The 18,042-nt window shown below is 39.3% G+C and overlaps 1 protein-coding gene across 1 annotated transcript in view; it reads right to left on the reverse strand.

Annotated features, from left to right (window-relative positions):
* The window catches only part of TAFA1 (TAFA chemokine like family member 1), a 225,589-nt gene extending 208,772 nt beyond the window's left edge, over positions 1-16,817 (reverse strand). The window contains exons 1-2 of the mRNA XM_065642755.1: positions 16,728-16,817; positions 14,549-14,669 (exon numbers count right to left, since the gene is read on the reverse strand). Of these exons, the coding sequence (XP_065498827.1) occupies positions 14,549-14,666 (118 nt within the window). The 5' untranslated portion in view covers positions 14,667-14,669; positions 16,728-16,817. The remainder of the gene's footprint in view (positions 1-14,548; positions 14,670-16,727) is intronic.
* Positions 16,818-18,042: the final 1,225 nt, after the last annotated feature.

Genomic DNA, 18,042 nt, shown 5'->3' on the forward strand with positions numbered 1-18,042 from the left:
AACTAATTTGCTGTAATTACTCTTACTTAAAATCCAATACGGCCACTTATAAATCCCACCACACTCCCTCCTACCCTCCAAGAACTTGTCATAAGAAAGGCACAAGTAGATGCAGTTTAAATAACTGTATTCAATGATTAATATTAGAGCACACAGACAGAGCTTCACTGCTGATAGATATTTTCTCAGAAGAGAACAGTGGCACTCTGCAAAGCGAGCTGAGTTTACATAAAAATGACAAAAGCAGATACTATCACTTAGATAAAGAAACACGTTTCTAATACTAAGCTTCAGTTAAAAGAAACTGGAATAATCTCTCAAAATAAAGTGATATTCCAGTCTGTGTTCCTTCAAGGACAGCAAAAAAATCACTGCTACAGATGTATATTGAAGGAGAAGGAGCATTGGCCTCTGACATGGATAACTGTCACCTTGATGAGTGAAATTGGCTCGTTAAATTAGCAAAGATCTTGAGATGACAGAGTCAGCAAAACACCTCAACAGCACCCCAGACAAACATCAGTTTGTCAGAGCTTTGCTGTCCCTCCCTGTGGGTTCCTGCTGTGTTCTGAAAGGATGAGCAGAGGCCAGGAAGAGTGCTCTGGTGTGGCTGGCGTGCAGCCTTGGCCTCCTCCAAAACGTCAGCAGATGGAGAAGCTGCAGTTCAAGTCTTATGTTAAAAAGCAGAAGAATGGCAGAAAATCTGCACCTACAGCACCACACTAAGAGTTAGCGGGCAGTGGTACAGCTTGCTACTGAAAGAAAGAAAAGCAGAACCATCCAAAGAATGCCCTTCCAGCAGATTAAACTCTGCAACAAGGTATTTTTATTATATCCATCCTTTGTTTACTAAAACCTCCTTTTCGTGCGCATTTAATTCTCAAGTACTAGCGTCTGCCACCACCATCTGAGAGCCCCCACCAGCACCTGGTTTCAGTGGCAGAGTTTAGCGCTGCCTCCTCCAGCCCTTCACTTTTTGGCAGGGGTAGGGTCTGTCTCAAAGCCCATCCAGCCCTTCATAAAGAACTACATTCACCTTTGGGCTCTAAAATGGACTGGCTTTTTTAAGCCTTTTCATAGCAAGTGAGAGAAAAATCCTGATGTCCCATCTCTGCTCTCCTGATTACCCAATTATTTATTCAAAGGGGAAAACTCAAGAGGTATTAGAATTTACTCTCTCTACCAGCAATATCTTAACACCACAGCTCTACTTTTGGAAGAAAAAAGATGAAGTGTCAGCCCCAACAGCGGAATACAGCTTTTGATTAGAGATACTCTGATTTAAATCCATTTAAGAAAAGAAGCAGTACCTTCTCTAGACTTCTTTGTTTTATTTTTTCTGGTCTTTTCCTTGCTTTTCTTTCAGTGTTTAGAAATAAGACAAATTGTTTCAGGTTTTGTTTTCTTTTTTTTCCTGTTAGTAAGAAAAACAATCAAATTTTTCTAAACTAATTTCAAAATGTAAATACTGCACCAACCCAACTCTTGATATCTTGCTTTGGCTGTCAAATTAAAAAAAATTTCAATTCTTTACACTGCTTTAGTCACACAACAAAAGAAACACTGCTTTGCAAAATGCAGACTGTTACCCTGTGTTCCTTCAGCCTATAAAAACAATTGTCACAATAGAAAATTTGCTATAATTTCTCAAGCATATAAAAGCTTATAACCACAAGAGGTCAAAATTAGCAATTTTTTTTTTTTTTTTTTTTTTTTTTTTTTTTTTTACAGAAATTCAGCAATATAGAAGTCCTGGTTTGATTCTCAAGGCCTGACAAGAGCCTCTAGGCACCTTCTGCATGCCAGGCAGTGGACATGAGCAGAAGCTCAGTCACCTTTTCATTGAATGAGAGGAAAAGGATCCTGTGGAAGAAGGTCCCTTGCCAGGACTTACCAGTCCAGCCAGGTGGCCCTGATATGAGCTGGGACACAGAATTCCTGCTGTGCCTCTATGACGGCACAAAATCCTGCCAGAAAACACAACAATACTGGTAAATAGCTACATAACCTTTCAGCTTCTTTGTTGCCAAAACAGAGGTAAATAACATAGAAGACCTTTCCCCAGCCTGGAGGTTTTCTAGGTTCCAGCAAGTGAGAAACAGAACTCCTGCAGCTGGCTCAAAACTCAACAGCAGGGGCCAAAAAAGGGCCATTTTTGGGGAAGGACATGCAGGACCCTTACAGCATCCTGGCCTTATCAAGTCCTCACCACACCTTTGGCTGGACCAAACAAGAAATCGTTCACATGCAATTTTCCAGATAGAATCCCCCAAAACACCATCCTCTTTTGGGAACAATCTTCTAGCTCTTTCCCCCAGAGCAATCTGTGTCTTTAGAATCAATCAGGAAATTAAGATTTTTCCAATTGTAGCAAATGAAAGAGTCTGAATTTTTTTTCCCCATTAAGAAAAAAAATTACTTGATTTATCTTGCTGTAAGTTTTTATGCTGCTGGAGCTGGCCTGCAAACGTATTGAGATAACAGTGTGCAGTTCACGAGATTTGCAAGTCAGATACATTACAAAAAATACACTACAAGTTATGCAGAATCAGTGTTACGCTGCCTGTGAAGGATTGGAAGCATCACACAAAACTCTGGTGGGAAGCATAGCCTTCAAGTGAGAAACACGCTTTAAGTGGGAGCCTTTTTGTCCCAATACAAGCCCAACCTTCTCATCTCTTAAAGGAAGCAATTAAGTAAAAAATGGGAAGTTCCACGTTTGAAGCAAATGCCACACTGCCTGTCTGCGTGTGCTGAGCCTGTGATTCAGCTGAGAGCATGGACACAGGGGAAAAAAATTCACTACAACAGTACAACTTGTTTGTCAATTGAGTAACAGTAAGTGAACGTGACGGCTCTTTACACCTCACAGCTGGGGCAGTCTGATAGATTATAGCTTAACCACCATGAAAGTTTAAGCCAGCGTGAAGTTGGCTTACACTAAAGCACTTGATTTCATGAAAAGAGGGAGCTAAGAGCCTCCGTGATCCATCACCCAGCTCACAGCAACGCTTGTACTTGCACACCAAGCCATGCCAAGGATGGAGCACTAGGGATGGGATGTCTGCTCTGGGTACCAGCCTCACTGAAAGAGGCTATATGAGAAATAGAATACCAAAACCTCACTGATTTGTCTCATGATTGAGATCTCCGTTTCCTCAAATCATCCATTCTACTGCTGGATGCTGTGTACAGACTACACAGGGGGATCAATTTGCCCCTGGCTGGGCACAAAGAGAAAGAAGAAAGCCAAACAGAAAGGCAGTTGTTGGTTGGGTGTCCTGTAAAACTATGCTCTCTTTATAGCAAATATTGATGTTCTGAGATCTGTATGTGCTATCAGAATACAGAATAATCTCTTGTGACAGAGGCATATTTGAATTTTGTTTGTATCTTTGCTTGGTTCCTGTGTGAAATCTGGACGTTAAAACACTTCACAAGCAGACAGGACACAGCTTACAGCAGGACCTCTGAAACTTTAGGTACTAGTTAAAACAATGCATATGTATTATACAGAGAAAACGATTTTGCTATAGTTAACATGAGAAAGCAACCTTGTGCTTTTAACTCAATAATAATTTCCCCCAACAGACTTTGATTCATAATTCTGTCAAGACTAAGGTATAATTTCTTCTCACCCGTTTAAAAGGAACAGCCCCTCAGATGCAGGGAACAGCATACTAAAGACAGACAAGCCTCACCAGAACAACTTCAGTATAAATGTGATACCCTTTTGTAGTTTGTTTCCACCTCTAGACACCACAGATTGCAACTTTTCCTTTGATAGATTAGAAAAATAAAATATGTACATAAGCAAATAATTTGATTTATATAAGAACATGGTTTAGAGGAGACTTGCATAGCCTGAACCTCAGAAGGGTACAACTGGTACAAAAGAACTGCTTGATATCACATCACTCATAGAAGGTAAATCATCACAAAACACAGAACAGCAACAGGCAGCTCAAAGCCAATTCAAATCCAATTTAAAAAGTCAAAGAACTCTTCTACCAGGGGAAGCCATCAAGCAATTCCCACTGGAAGCAGAAACTCCACTCCCTTTAATTTGCAGCTATTTTTATCACCAGCACGTGTTCATTTTCAGAACTGGTCCTGCTCAGTCAAGAGTTTGCTTTCTAGTGCCCACATCACCTGGGCTGGTCAACGTGTTTGTGTCTGTGGTACCGCCACAACTTCAACAAGGTGTCTTGACTACACTACAGCATCAAAACAGGGAGAAACTTCGGAGGTGTTAAGGACAAAGGTCTGGTTCCTGTACAAATACACAAAAATCAAAGCATAGAGGTGGAGAGGGGAAACAAACAAACAAAAAAAACCCCAACCAAACCAACCAGAAATGACTATAATAGTATATTGCCTTGCATACAGTCTGCTGCAGAGACAGGCACAAAGTACCTGTGAAATTTTTCCCACTGGAAAATTCCGATCAACAAATAATTTTTCCTACGGGTGAAAAAGTTTATAAATTATATTTTCTGCATTTTTTGTCAGAAAACACTTAAAATATGGTGTCAATATCAGAAAGTGGAAAACTTATTTTAGCATTTCAAATTTTCTGATCAATTAGCTCCATTTTGATTGTTTCCAAATAGCAATGTTCTGAAGTAGTTATTTCATTAAAAATGTGGGTGGTATTCTAACCAGGATGAAAACAAGAGGTATTTTGTTGCTCAAACACCACATCGAGGTGCATTGACTGTAAGAAAAGAAAGTTCACAGAGCCTTTTCTAAATGTAAGAGCAGTAAGAGCATACATCGAAATTTAAAAGAAAACAAAGAAAACAGATTTATAGAAAACATTTAGAAATAGAATAAACAGTGTGGAAAAAAAAAAAAAAAGAGACTGAAATGGAGTGAAAACAGCAGGTAATCTGGCTACACTGTGGTCTTTCCACTAAATCACAGCCTCTGTGTCTGGTGCTCTCCCAAGGGTGATTTGGGCACAATGTGCACGTGTGCAGGATGCTCGTTGCCCACAGCTTGCTCCCCGTCAGGGTATCTCAAAATTCCCTGCATTGACTAGTGGTGTGGCCTTGTTAATTTTCTCCTCCAAAGTCAGCATTCAGACACTCGCTGGCTTTTTGCTGTTGCTGTCATCACGGCATTTGCATGCACTAATCCATGACAAATGCTTTCATTTGACACACATCTGATTTCCTTGCCTGCCAACTAGAAAAAGATAATAGAAATACCAAGAGAAGCTAAATTAGAACTAAAGGAGTCATCTGTTTGTTGGAGTAACTCAAAACAAGGTTAAGATAAACGCTACCCAGGCTGCAGACTTAATGGAGAAAGCACTGAGGTTTCAGCCATGGAAAGACGGTTTCTAATTACCTGAGAGAAGAAAAACAAACAAACACACACCCCACCAACCAACCAACCCCCACCACACAAAACAAAAGAACAAAAAAAACCAACAACCAACACAAACCCTGTATTTCAAAGACTTACAAAAGTATGATATTACTATAGATGTGGGAGCTGCCTTAAACACAGTCATTCTCTGTTGGATCCTGCCCTGGCACACCAAAACCAATTACAACCTCTGAAACCTCCATTATCTTCAACTCATCTCTTGACTTTTTGTTTTACTGAAAAATAGCGACTTCTGGCTGATTGGCCACCCAAGTTTGAAAGCATCCCATACAAGTAACCAAGAAGAATTTCATGAGTTAATGACATCCACAGCAAACTGTTAGTGTAGCCCTGATAGCTTACGGATTCAAGCAATATTTTTAGATAAGGGAAACATCTTTTAATAAAACAGCAGAGAAAGCTGATTTGTGCTGGGGGGAAAGGCAACTTCTGGAAACACTAAACCTCCCTTAAGTTCAGTGCTGCTGCAAACCAAAACAAGAGCTGCTACCAGCTACAACATACAAGACCTTCTTCATGTTTGCATTGGTATGGGATTTGAAGTCTGCTAAGTTCGATTTCTTTCGGGAAAGAGGCAGCTACTGGCATATCTGAATATATGCTTCCTGGCAGGATTTATTCATTTATCAGAATGACTGGTTTTAGGTAGCTGCTGGGATAGCAGAAACCTTATGCAGATATATCTATCTTTTTTTCCAACAAGGAATTTCAAGGCAGAAATGAGTAATGCACAAAGATAAGCTATTTTTTACTTTAATTACAGTCACAACTTAGGAAACTGATACTCCTGTCCTCTCCCTCTGCCCTACCCCCCTAAAAAAAAAAAACAAAACACCAACAAAACAAAAGACACCAAAAAACCCACAAAACACAATATTAGGTCCTCAGAATTCTCCATCCAGTTCTGATTTTAGCATTGAAACATGAAATAGGCTAGGGTTCAAAAGCTTCTGAACTGTAAAATTAGCTGCATTTGAAATGCATGACAGAAAATATGGAAATTATCATAGAAATACAATATAAATATTATATTAATATATTATAGAAAATATTTATCTAGTCCTTTTTTTAGTGTATTTTACCACATCCTCCTTATCCAAAGCACCTTTAGCCAGTGCCCTGCACTGAACACTGCCTTACTGTCAGTTTCAGTGTTACTTGATCTCATTTCTTCTTGATTTTACATTTTAATTAAATTCATAATGATCCAGGATGTAAACATCTACTTCTTAATGGGTTTGTATAGGCAAATATATATAATACAGATACTTTTCCACTCTTGAATCTGTTCAAAGTCACAACTGTGTTATTGATGATTCCTGGAAAGCATGTAGGGCAAAAGGTGCTAAGCAATAGGTTGCCTTCATTTATTCATGTTCTTTTAAAAAATAAACACATAAATCAATGAAACCAATTTTCCAAATAAACTATCCTTGCCTGCTCCCAACCACTTAATTAAACACAATTAACTCTAGTTTGTTTTGGCAACCAATTAATGTCATGATCAAATATAAATAGACTCTGCAAGAAAAGATTATAATTAATAAATCCCTAACAATACAGTAAAATTACACTGAAGCTTTGCTTGCCAGAAATATTTAACAGCATTTTTGAAGAGCATTAATGAGGACACTAAAAAAAGATAATAAAGTTTCATCATAGAGTGTGCAGTCAAGAATTTGAGGCTCTTGCCTACACTCAGGCTGATCTGTAGAGTCTCTTGGCTGTTGATGTTACTTACAATATGGGAAATTACAGTACCAAGTTCCCCACTTTCCAATAAACTGACACATACGTTCAAGGAGTTTTCCAGTTAAGTTCTCCAACAATTTAACTGTCACTTGCACACAAGTTAACTATAGAAGTGATTTTTACTCATTGTGTTCAGTAGATTCACAATGAAAGATCTCAATTCAGATTTGTCATCTACAGAAAACAAAATTAATCCAATAAGAGTTTTGAATCATGCATGAGGATGGATCAAATGTATATTTTGATATGAACCAGTAACTCTCCTAATAATCAAGAGACAAGGATCTCCATCTAGGCTGATTTTTAGTTGCCTATTCATTTAGTGAGAGGTAAGGTACATGATACATAAATAAAATTGTACAGCTCATAGAATAAATATTTATGAACAATTTTAAGAAGTGTCCAGCACATGTGACTGTTTGTGGAACCCGCTAGTGCAGAGCAGACTACTACTAGATTACTTGTAGCTCAAAGACAAGGCATCACAATGAGAGTAGCCTGGTAGAAGGAAATTCAGCCATCTCGGAGAAGAGATTGTCCAGGTATCGCATTTCACTTGGCGATTCTCAAGGAATCACTTTCACTCACCCAAAAACTAGTATGGGCCTCCATTCCTGCCATCAATTCAGTTCCCAAGCAAAGCTGTTCTCTCAAAATAAAATAAGGATTACAATGGAATACTGCAACACAATTTTTGATTAGCATACAATAGCAATAATGATCCTGCACCTGCTGTCACTGAAGTGACCTTTCAAGAAGGGCAGGACTGGTTTCTTCAACCACTGCAAAGGGGAAAACTGCTCTAAAACGAATACAGAAGGCAAGGGAGAGATGTCAGATAGCAATCTTCTAAATAGAGCATAGAAATATGAGTCACAGATACATACATGTGGCTTTGTAACTTCATTCAGCTTAATTTACACTCCCAATTCCCCATCGTGCATCATTGACTGAGCCTCATAAATTTAGAGTCCAACTGTGCTGCAGTCCTCATGGTCCCTGCCTGCAGCACAATGAAAAGAAACCTCCAGCACTGCTCGCATGCAAAAAAATAAGTTTAGCTGGAGAGATCTGTTCTATACAGAGCATCTGGAAATAGCAAAAATGCTGAATCCCATCAGGAAAATAAATCTTGCTCACAGCAAAGGTTGATTTCACAGCAGAGTGGAAAAGAAAACATTCAAAAGGAAATACAAAGATTATAGGCAGGATAGGATAAAACAATATGAAACTTAGTGGGAGAAAACACATCTATCCTGTAAGGAAATGCACTTGGATATTGTCTTTTGAAATATAAATGAGCCTTGGACTAAAGTAGGCTAATCATTAAAGGCAGGTTTCCGATGTTATCAGCAGAAATACTTCAGCGCAGATCAACGTAGTTCGCCCTTGGGGCTTATATTTGTAGGTGTCAAATTTTCCTTGGGACTTAACCATGTAGTATGAATTCTCACAGTCTCTAATACCATGACAGCAAGCTACAAATAGCACAGTGCACTAAGGCCCCGAGGCTGCGCTTGGAGATGGAGGCTCAGCACACGGGCATGGGAGGAGAAGACACTGGCTGGGGCCATCACAGCAGGACATACTTCATGGTTTCTCTTTCTCCAGAGTAGCTTCGGTCACACAAAGAGGGACGTGCTTTGCTCCTGCCTGCATGGTTGTCTGCAAAGAGGCCTGAGGGAGAGCCAAAGTGGCACAGGATGGGGACAGGATCACAATCGGAAGGAAGGACAGAGCACAGGGGACAAAACCAGAGCACAGACACTGCCAGCACAAACCACCCATGCTTGATAAACATCCTTTCTCTCTAAATATCACTGTTAGCACTTTGCCATTGCCCTTTAGCACAAAGGGTGTCACAAGGGTGACCACAGGGAACGTGGTCACACTGCCAGCAGCTCCCACGGAGCCACGCTGGGCACAGCGGTCTGCTCAGCGCCCCACTGCACGCCTTGGTGTGCTGCTCTTCACAGTCCATCGAGCTGCAGCACCTGCTCCCCCTCAGGTTGCTTCATCTCCCTGGACCAGAAGTAACAAGGCGTCACATTCAGTAGCATGACTGGTGACAGCTTTCCTCCTCCTGCAACCAAGCCCTGAGCCTCACAGCTACGCACTCTTCTCCAGTGAAGAAGACAGATGTCCTCTTGCCTCTGACCCTCCATCAAGTATTGGTTGCTCCTTGGCAATGCCTACCTACCCTTTCCCCTTTACCTGAGAGACTAGAGCCCACTAAAATAACAGCTTACAGACTCCAGGAAAAAAAAAAAAAAAAAAACACCACACACACAACCCACCACAACGAAAAAAAACCACACCCACAAAAAAACCACAAAAACAAATTAAAAAAACCCCCACACAACAGTTCTCTCTCTGGCTGCAAACACACTCTATAGCCATGTTGTTTCTCTTTTGGAGGTTTGATTTTTCAGAAAATATAACCAGTAAAAATCACAAGGTACAACACTTCTGATAAAGTCTGCTGCTGTCAACAAGTACATCCCATAAGCACAGTACACAATTCATCACTATCATGCTGCTAGTAATCCTACCTCATCCTTAAGTGTTGATTTTGTTACATTGGTTCTCTGCCTACACAAAATACATATGAATACATTTGTCCATAGACATCCCAATCTGTTTTGTACATGACCAGGAACATAGTAGGTACCTTCAACCTGGATTTCTTTACTTAGCAGTTGGCAGTTTCACATTTTCAACAATAGGCTGTGAAGGCCAGAGGTATCACAGAAAGGCATCAAGAGAGATATGATTTCCAGTGAGTGACTGGAATAGCTTGTTGTGAGCAGGTTTTTCTGATTGTGAACAAACCAGGGTACATATGGTGCTTCCTGTGCATTTACTGGTGTAAATGAAATCTGAATCAGGCCTTAGAGCTTATAAATTTGCTCATTTTAATTAACACAGCAAGAAACACCAGTTGTCAACTTTCATGCCCATGATGTGATCTGCTGGATACTGGCTAAGTTGTTGCATGGCAATTTGGACATTTTCTACTGAAGGCAACAGTTCACATTCACACTGTATGATTAACGGAATGCAATTCCTGCTGTATACATTTATATATTTACTACTTAGTCCTACACTTGCTTCTATCAATACCAAGAGCAAAAGTCCTGGTGAATTCATCTTCCAAATCTCAATTTTTCTGCAAAGTAAAGACACGCGTTTTCTTTACACTTTCCTGAGGAATTAGATTCAGAACAACATTCTTCCCACTGTGTTTTGCATTAAATAGCCACATATACGGGTCATATGAAAAGAGTAGATCTTTTGAATTGTGAAAATATGCAGGTTGTTTTTTTTTTATAGCTGTGGGGAGAAAAAAAAGTGGAAAGGCCAGGATCAGAACTAAAATTATTTTTTTTTTTTTGCTCACAGCCACAGACTCAAGTTTCTGCAAAATGCCATCTACTGAGAAATATGCTCAGAGCATCTTTAGGTTGATGTTGCTTGTTAGCTCACGTAGAATTACTTTGAGACTGATTTTACTCATTGTAATATGAGGTATAGACAATCACTTCTCGAGATTATTTTTAATGGGCACATCATTAACTACTCTCACAATAAGATGCATACTAGATGTACAATTCCAGCCTTGATTCAGTCCATGATTTCTTCCTCTGAACAGGCCTATGTTTAATTAAGATACTTGCAAATGTCAGCATTGCTACAGTAGGTACACATTTCTGCTTGTGTCTGCCTTGCATCTTTACGTTGTATGCAAGACTAACCTAGCATCCTTAATGTATACCTAATTATTGTGCACAAGCTTGCAGGTGATCCCAATGTACTTTCCTGTATTTTTAAGCAACACATAGCCAGTGTTGTCCACTGTGATTCAGTACCAGCTGATGGTCCTCACCAGGAGCAAAATATCCATCATTTATGGAACAAAGTCAGTAAATTTGCAAATAATTGCATGATTGAAGGAGAGTGCTTATTTTTTATATTTTAATCTTGAACCTTTTGCTTTCTTAATATCTTGCCAAATGCCAGCGTCTACTTCCTACCTATGGGCAGGGTCAATCAGGCAATCAGACTATCACGGGCACTCAGCTAACTCAAATCACAACCTGTCCACTCTAATCCTCAAGCTAATTCAACAGCTCTACAACCACGTATATCTTAGAGCCTAAAACATCCAACGTGGAATTCTTCTCATTACCACTGTTTCTTATTAAATCACCCAGAAGTGACATCCTTGAAAAGAATGGAGATTTGTTTCCACATAAAGTTATTTCCTCCGAATGCTTTCATACATCCTTTGCCTAACATAATTTTCATGAAAATGAAATATAGTCATAAAAAAACCTGCAGAAAGCCATGTATATTACCCATGGGGAATCATACTGCAATGGTGTTCAGCTAGCTTACTCCAAAGGTCTCCTTCAGATCCCAGAGAAGAAGCCTGAAAATCTGCCCTGCCCACCTTCCCTATCAGAGGCAGAAGGAACAGCCACCAATACTTAAGAGTGCTTAAAAGCAATATTTGAACTTTTCATTGTGTTAATGAGACAAGACAGAAGAAAATAAGGCTAGATAGAGTCAGTTACAAATACTGTCAGGTAAAGTGGTTTATCGCATTTGTTTTCAGGTTCTTACCTTCTGCTAAATCATCGAACTGAATAAAGAACAACTGAATTATAAAACTGAAAAATTATACTACATGGAAAGGAAGCTTTTAAGTTTTTGTGATTGTACATAGGGTGTAGAAATCTATTGCAACCCATCCAGCTGCTTGCTTAAGAAAGTTTCAGAAGAACCAGCTCAGAAATCTCTGATGATAACCCAATCTTTTAATATATTGCCCTTGGTTTCCAGTGTTTCAAAACTGGATTAACCACAGTAGTAGAGATGGGTATGTTCACTGTGTTAATCCACTGAGTTCAGTTCAAGTTTACTATGCTAAATACACTCTGTGACGATTTTATATTTTACCTGCACTTCCATGTGCTTAGTGAGACTCTGCTATTCATCAAGTAAGAGAAACACAAGACAGGGTGGAATCTGACCTTTTTAATTATCTTGTACCAAAGTAGCCCCATGATGAGTTGAGATACTCTAAAATAAGAGATTTTGAGCTGCTCATTATCTATGGAAGACTATGAACTGAAGGAAAAAGTATGCTGAGCATGTTATTTATTACAGCTATATTTATAATGATTCAATAAGGTGAAATTTCGTATACCAAATATTAAATTACTGAAATTACGCACTGGCTCATCTGCACCCATTTTTTATTCACTTTTATTTGGCTGAACATTTTAATCTTACTTACACAGTGACTAACTAAAAGTAAATGACGCATTCCTAATATTATAAATATGAAAAATAGGGTGTGCTCAGGGACTGCAGCTGAATACATTAAAATCACTGAGTTTGCTAGTTAACATATTTCCATCCCTTTTATGTACAACCTTTCACATTCAGTTGGCAGACTGTAAATTCATGGCCTTATAAAAAAAAAAAAAACACACACAACACACACTGTCTTGATTTTCTGTTGTGACAGCAGAAATTGTCCAAAATCTCTAACAGTTTCCCTAAAGGATGCTCACTAGCTGGTACTTCCCAGGTGCAGCACAATCTGAATCTGAGGTGAACATCATGTCAAATTCCACTCATCTGTCAACGTAGTGGATTATTTCTTGAGAGACTGAAATTGGCTGCCTGGGATCAGAACACCATCAATCTTATTCATGTAGGGTGCGGAGAAGCTGCCTGAGAAAGGCTCACAGGAGGGAAAGCTTGGCTGTTTCTAAGTAGGTGATGAGGCAGCTGTAAAACCTTCACTCTATCTGTATCACATCTCTGAGTGAAAGATTTTGTCATTTTTCACATTTCCCCAACACTTGGTATGCATTCAATGTCTTGCTGTTCTTGCTTCATAAAAAAGGTGATTTTTCAAGTTTAGGCAAATGTTGCAGAGCTCTGAATCTGCCCAGCTCTCATTTTTCCTCATAATGTCACTTGTTTCAACTGATTTTACAAAGTGAGATTATGTTTTCCTTTTACCTTTCTGTTTAGCTGGGCTTTTTCCCCCCATATTTCCTTCACTGGAGGACAGACCCAAACAACCAGCTCCATTATGTATTACAATGCAGTTGTAAGTATTTTGTTCATTTCTCTGCAAGTCCCAAATAAGAACCTTACCACTCAAACTTCAAGTACTCTAAAATTTCCGGTGCCAGCTACTAAACATAACACCATTAGTTAACCTGATGTTCTAACATAGCTGCAAAGAGCTGGTCTGTCAAAGACTTCAGTTTATTACTTCATACTATGCATATTTTATTACAAGAAAGCAAGACAATGCCAATACCTATGACTTTTGGACAAGGAAAGTAGTTGGGGAAACTTTGAGTCACTAAGGTTGCTAAACACCTGTGGTTCAAAGACCATCTGTCCTTGAAGCTATGTCATTAAAAACATTAAAGTATTATTTGCCACATTATTAAATGTTTCATCACTGAGTTAATATTTTCCATTTTTCACTTCTAAAGCTCTCAGAACCTCTCCCACCTTTTTTTGGAACCAAATTTGTGAAGCAACATTCTTAGCCCATCTAATTTTAATTAGATGATGATGCTGTGCTAGAATATGCGAACTCCTCAATTTTTAACATGGCACAATTTTTAACAAAGTACAATTAACAGTTGAAAAAGTAACATGATCCGTTTCTACTAATAAAAACATAATAAAACTACTGACATGGATCATAACAAAGTGAGCTGCATTCTCCACTGCTAACCTATGGGATTTATTCTGACTTCTGAGGCATTTGACTTCATCGAAAGGCAGTCCCAAATTCTCTAGGCTGCATGTTTGCAACCCCACCAATTTTGAGAGGTAAACTTGAGAACCTTAGAATAACTGTCTCTCATTTATGGTAAGGTAAACACCCAACCTCCAATAAACACTAGTGACCGTGAGTGAGATTCGGTGCCAGTATTTTAAGTAACAGACCCGTGTCCAGTTTGGGTCAGATAACTGCAAAGTTATCCAAACCCCTGCTGTCACTAACTCTTTCCAAGTTATATACCCACTCCAGAACCACACAAAATGGGCAGTAGAGGAGACAGAAATAAGGACAGAGAAACAGACAGAGAAACTATACAGTTATCCAGAATGGGATTTCTGTGTTGGGAAGCTGTTAGAAGACAACGTTAAATGATGAATATTCCAACACCAGATTGGATAAGCATGATAGATATTAGACTGACCAAAAAAAAGGTGCTGTGCAATATAAAGGCAAGCATCTCTTAAAAGTTACAATGGGTTTTATGATTATCATTCAATCATTTATCAAGACAGACATAAGCACAGGCAGAGAGTCTGCAATCTTACGGCATCCCACAGGTGATCTCAGTCCTACCTGGTCTGTGCAGGTGATGCTGCTGGAAAGTGTGATGGAGGGACCCCTGACAGAGCAGCATTGCACAGGCACTTATCCACAAATACAGGACCCAGGACATTGCAGAGACCACTGCCATTCTCTAAACAAAATATTAGACAGACATTATTATCCATTACCTTACAGCACGCAGAATAGTCAGCTTCCATTACAACAGTATTTTGTAATTTTAAAATTTTTTTTACTCCTTTTGCTAAAGGTATTTTGTCTCTTCCCTGCAGGATGCAACTGTCATATGACAAAGGTCAAGTCCAAAAAGGACAGTTGAGGTAACAAGATGTCAACACAGGAGCCTGGATAACTTTAGTAAATAGAGGGCTGAAAATATTTCCACGCTGGTCCATAGTCAAATTTACAAGAGACTTTAAAAAAAAACAACACCAACAAAAAGACACTGCCAGCTAAAAAAAAACCCCACGATGTCCAGACAGTATCAGAACTACTTTGAACACGCTACAGACAGGCATACAAGGTCCTCAGATATCTGAGATGCATTTAAAAAAAGACTCCATACCCAAGACTGAAAGGCTAATCCTGACCCAGAAGCTAACAGTTTATTGGTTTTGACTTTTGCAAGCATTATTTTTTAATCATGATGCTGTCTGCTAAACAAAGTAATTGTCTCTTAGAATTATGTTCTAAAGCCCAGATGAAATCAAATTCTTTTTGTTCAACCTGTGCATGTAAAGCAACTGGACTACAGCCAGACCAAATTTCATATGTACTCTATAGAAGATTTGATCTTTTCACAAAACAGATTGTGTCAAAATTTTGAAAAGATTCCCACTGCAAAGGGAAAGAGCAGTTTCTTTGTCTCCTAGTGCTGGCATACTTGACCATCCAATACAGGCAACCGTGGTTTTTCATACTTGTATTCATTATTGTAAAAACTGGCTAAATTTCCCCCTGGCTTTTTAACTTCAATAGCTCTTTCTCAATGCCTGCAAGGACCAGGAGGTTTGCAAGGCTCAGCTACGCTACACATCGTCCAGTTCCCTTAACAACACCTTCTGCTGCATTTCAGATTGCCAAATTAATCAAACTTCATACACTCTCCTTATTCAGCCAATGACATGATGCCATTTTCTATCTAATAATCCAATCAGCTGAACATCATTTTCACAGAGCAAGAAAGACTTCGAAAGATTAAATCTCTCACATTAAAAAAAGTCATGTCCTTAAACGAAAATTAAAAATTAAAGAGTCCGTATGCGATATATCAGGGGGATTACTGCAGTAGAAAATTAACAATATTAAAATAATAGTGAAATATGGTGGTAATAAAATATATGCACTTTTTTTTCCCCTGATTTTAAGGAAGCAGACAGTCTTTGGGAAGCTTTTTAAGTCTAATAGGCTGAAAAGTACCACATAAACTGATAAGTATAATTAATAGAAAAGACCAAAACATTATTTTGATCAGCATGAGGCTCTTCCTTTCTCCGTATCGAGTATTTGATGCATTTCTTAGCATATAATTAATTTCATTTCCAACTGTTTACTTTGCAACATTACAGTGTACTTTCTCTCCTCTCTTTTTAGAGTTATTTATCCTGCAAAATAGATTAAATCCCTTAAATCGGGGAGCTCCCAGTAGGCTTCCCATGTCTTCTGGAATTAATGCCTTCTTGTCATATTTGGTACTCCCATGCTTTTTATACAACAAGGTAAAAAGGAAAGGTGACTCTCACATAAGGATATTTCAGGTATTCAGGTTATTTAAACTGTTCTTTAAAAATTCTAGCCAAAAAGCAAAGCCAAGCCAAACTTCTACAGCCTGCTAAATGCTTCTGTGCGTTTCATCGGGCATCATATTCTTAACCACATGGATAGCAGACTGACTTAACCCACTCAGGCTTTATTATTAAGTCTGCTTTTTTCCCCTCCTTTCTCTTTTTTTAAAAAATAAAAACCTTTCTCAAACTATACTATTTCAAACTACCTATTCCTCAAAACCCATCATTTCTTACAAACATTTCTTCATGCACTTGTTTGTCAGCAAACTGCTGTCACATACACACTTTTACACACAGACCATCTTATCATTAGTAAGAAACACAGTAGTGAGTATTCCTCCATTTATTATCTGATGAGTTCCACATCTGCTTTCTGAATCTTAAATCCTAAAGAAGCTCCTTACCTGAATAATCCAACCAAGAGCAGAGCACTCTATTAGTGTTCATTGGAAAGATTTAACACTTTTTAAAATCCATCTGTATCACAATCAGGGATTTTTAATAGCTTCCCAATAATCTTCTTTATCAGGATTAAAAGAAGAAGAAGAAAAAAAATCTCTTTCGTTACAAATCCTGTTCCCAGAGTAAAGAAGACATCTGAGCTCTCAGATTCTGCCGTCAGAAAAGTGGCCAAGGTTTGAGGGGTGGAAACCTTCTCATTTTCACCTTTAAATCATCTCCTAGCATCACCTTCTGCTTGATGAGACCGTTGAAGTGATCTTGAGATAATTTGCAGCTTCCCGGATACTTAAAGACGAGGAGCAGTTTATGTTTAACGACAGAGCAGCCTCACTCCAGCGCGGGCAGTGCAGAGTAAGGCAGCCGTACGTACACTGCTATAGGATGCTGTAAGTACCGTAGCCTATTTTAATACATCCCTGCTCGGGAAAGTATCACATGCCTTAAAGCGACACAGCCCTCGGTTGCAAGCCCGAGCCGAGCACTCCGTTAGTCACCGGGGCTCAGCAACTGGAGCTGCGTTTAAATACCGAGACTCAGACTTTGCACAGAGCAGAGGAGCAGCTGGTTCCGTCTGCGAGGAGCAGGTATGAATGGGCAGGAGGGCGGAGGAGGCTGGTGGGAAGGCAAAGGACTCGCACCACGCCGGCGGCGATCTGGGAGATGCGTTAATTCTGCCGGCAGAGGCTTTATTCCCCGGGCGTTGCTCTTGCACTTATTCGCAAGAGGCGAGTGAGACTTAAGGGAGTCTCATCCATTTCACAGGAGAGCGGCACAGGCGTGTGAACAGGGAGGGATGGTGCAGGGAAAGGGGACCAAAACTCACGGGAGAGACAGGGGAGGGCAGGAGGTTCCTACACACGCCCGTGGGCTTTCCAACACCTCGTCACAACTCAGAGAAATCTTTCCTTCCAACTCCATTTCCAAAGCATCTCAGTAGACAATGGAGAAAGAGCTCTGATTTACTCCTCCTAAGTGCTAAAGCTCAGACACACTAGTTTATTTATTACAGTTATTTATTTACTGTCCACACCTTAAGTGGCCATTTACAGGAATGGAGTGGTTTACTCTCCCCCTCTACAACACGTAACTATTTTTTTATAGAGCTATTGTATAGACTTAATACTTAGCATTACAGCTCTCACATCTGCCTACAAAAGAAAGAATGCTTGGAGACAAAACAGAAGTTTCCATTTTAAGAGCCCAGAGTGCATACTATAACACAACATGGGATTTTTTTTTTCCTTTATAACCTGTGGT

Source organism: Caloenas nicobarica, chromosome 11 (genome assembly GCF_036013445.1).
Source record: "Caloenas nicobarica isolate bCalNic1 chromosome 11, bCalNic1.hap1, whole genome shotgun sequence".
NCBI classification, from domain to species: Eukaryota; Metazoa; Chordata; class Aves; order Columbiformes; family Columbidae; genus Caloenas; species Caloenas nicobarica.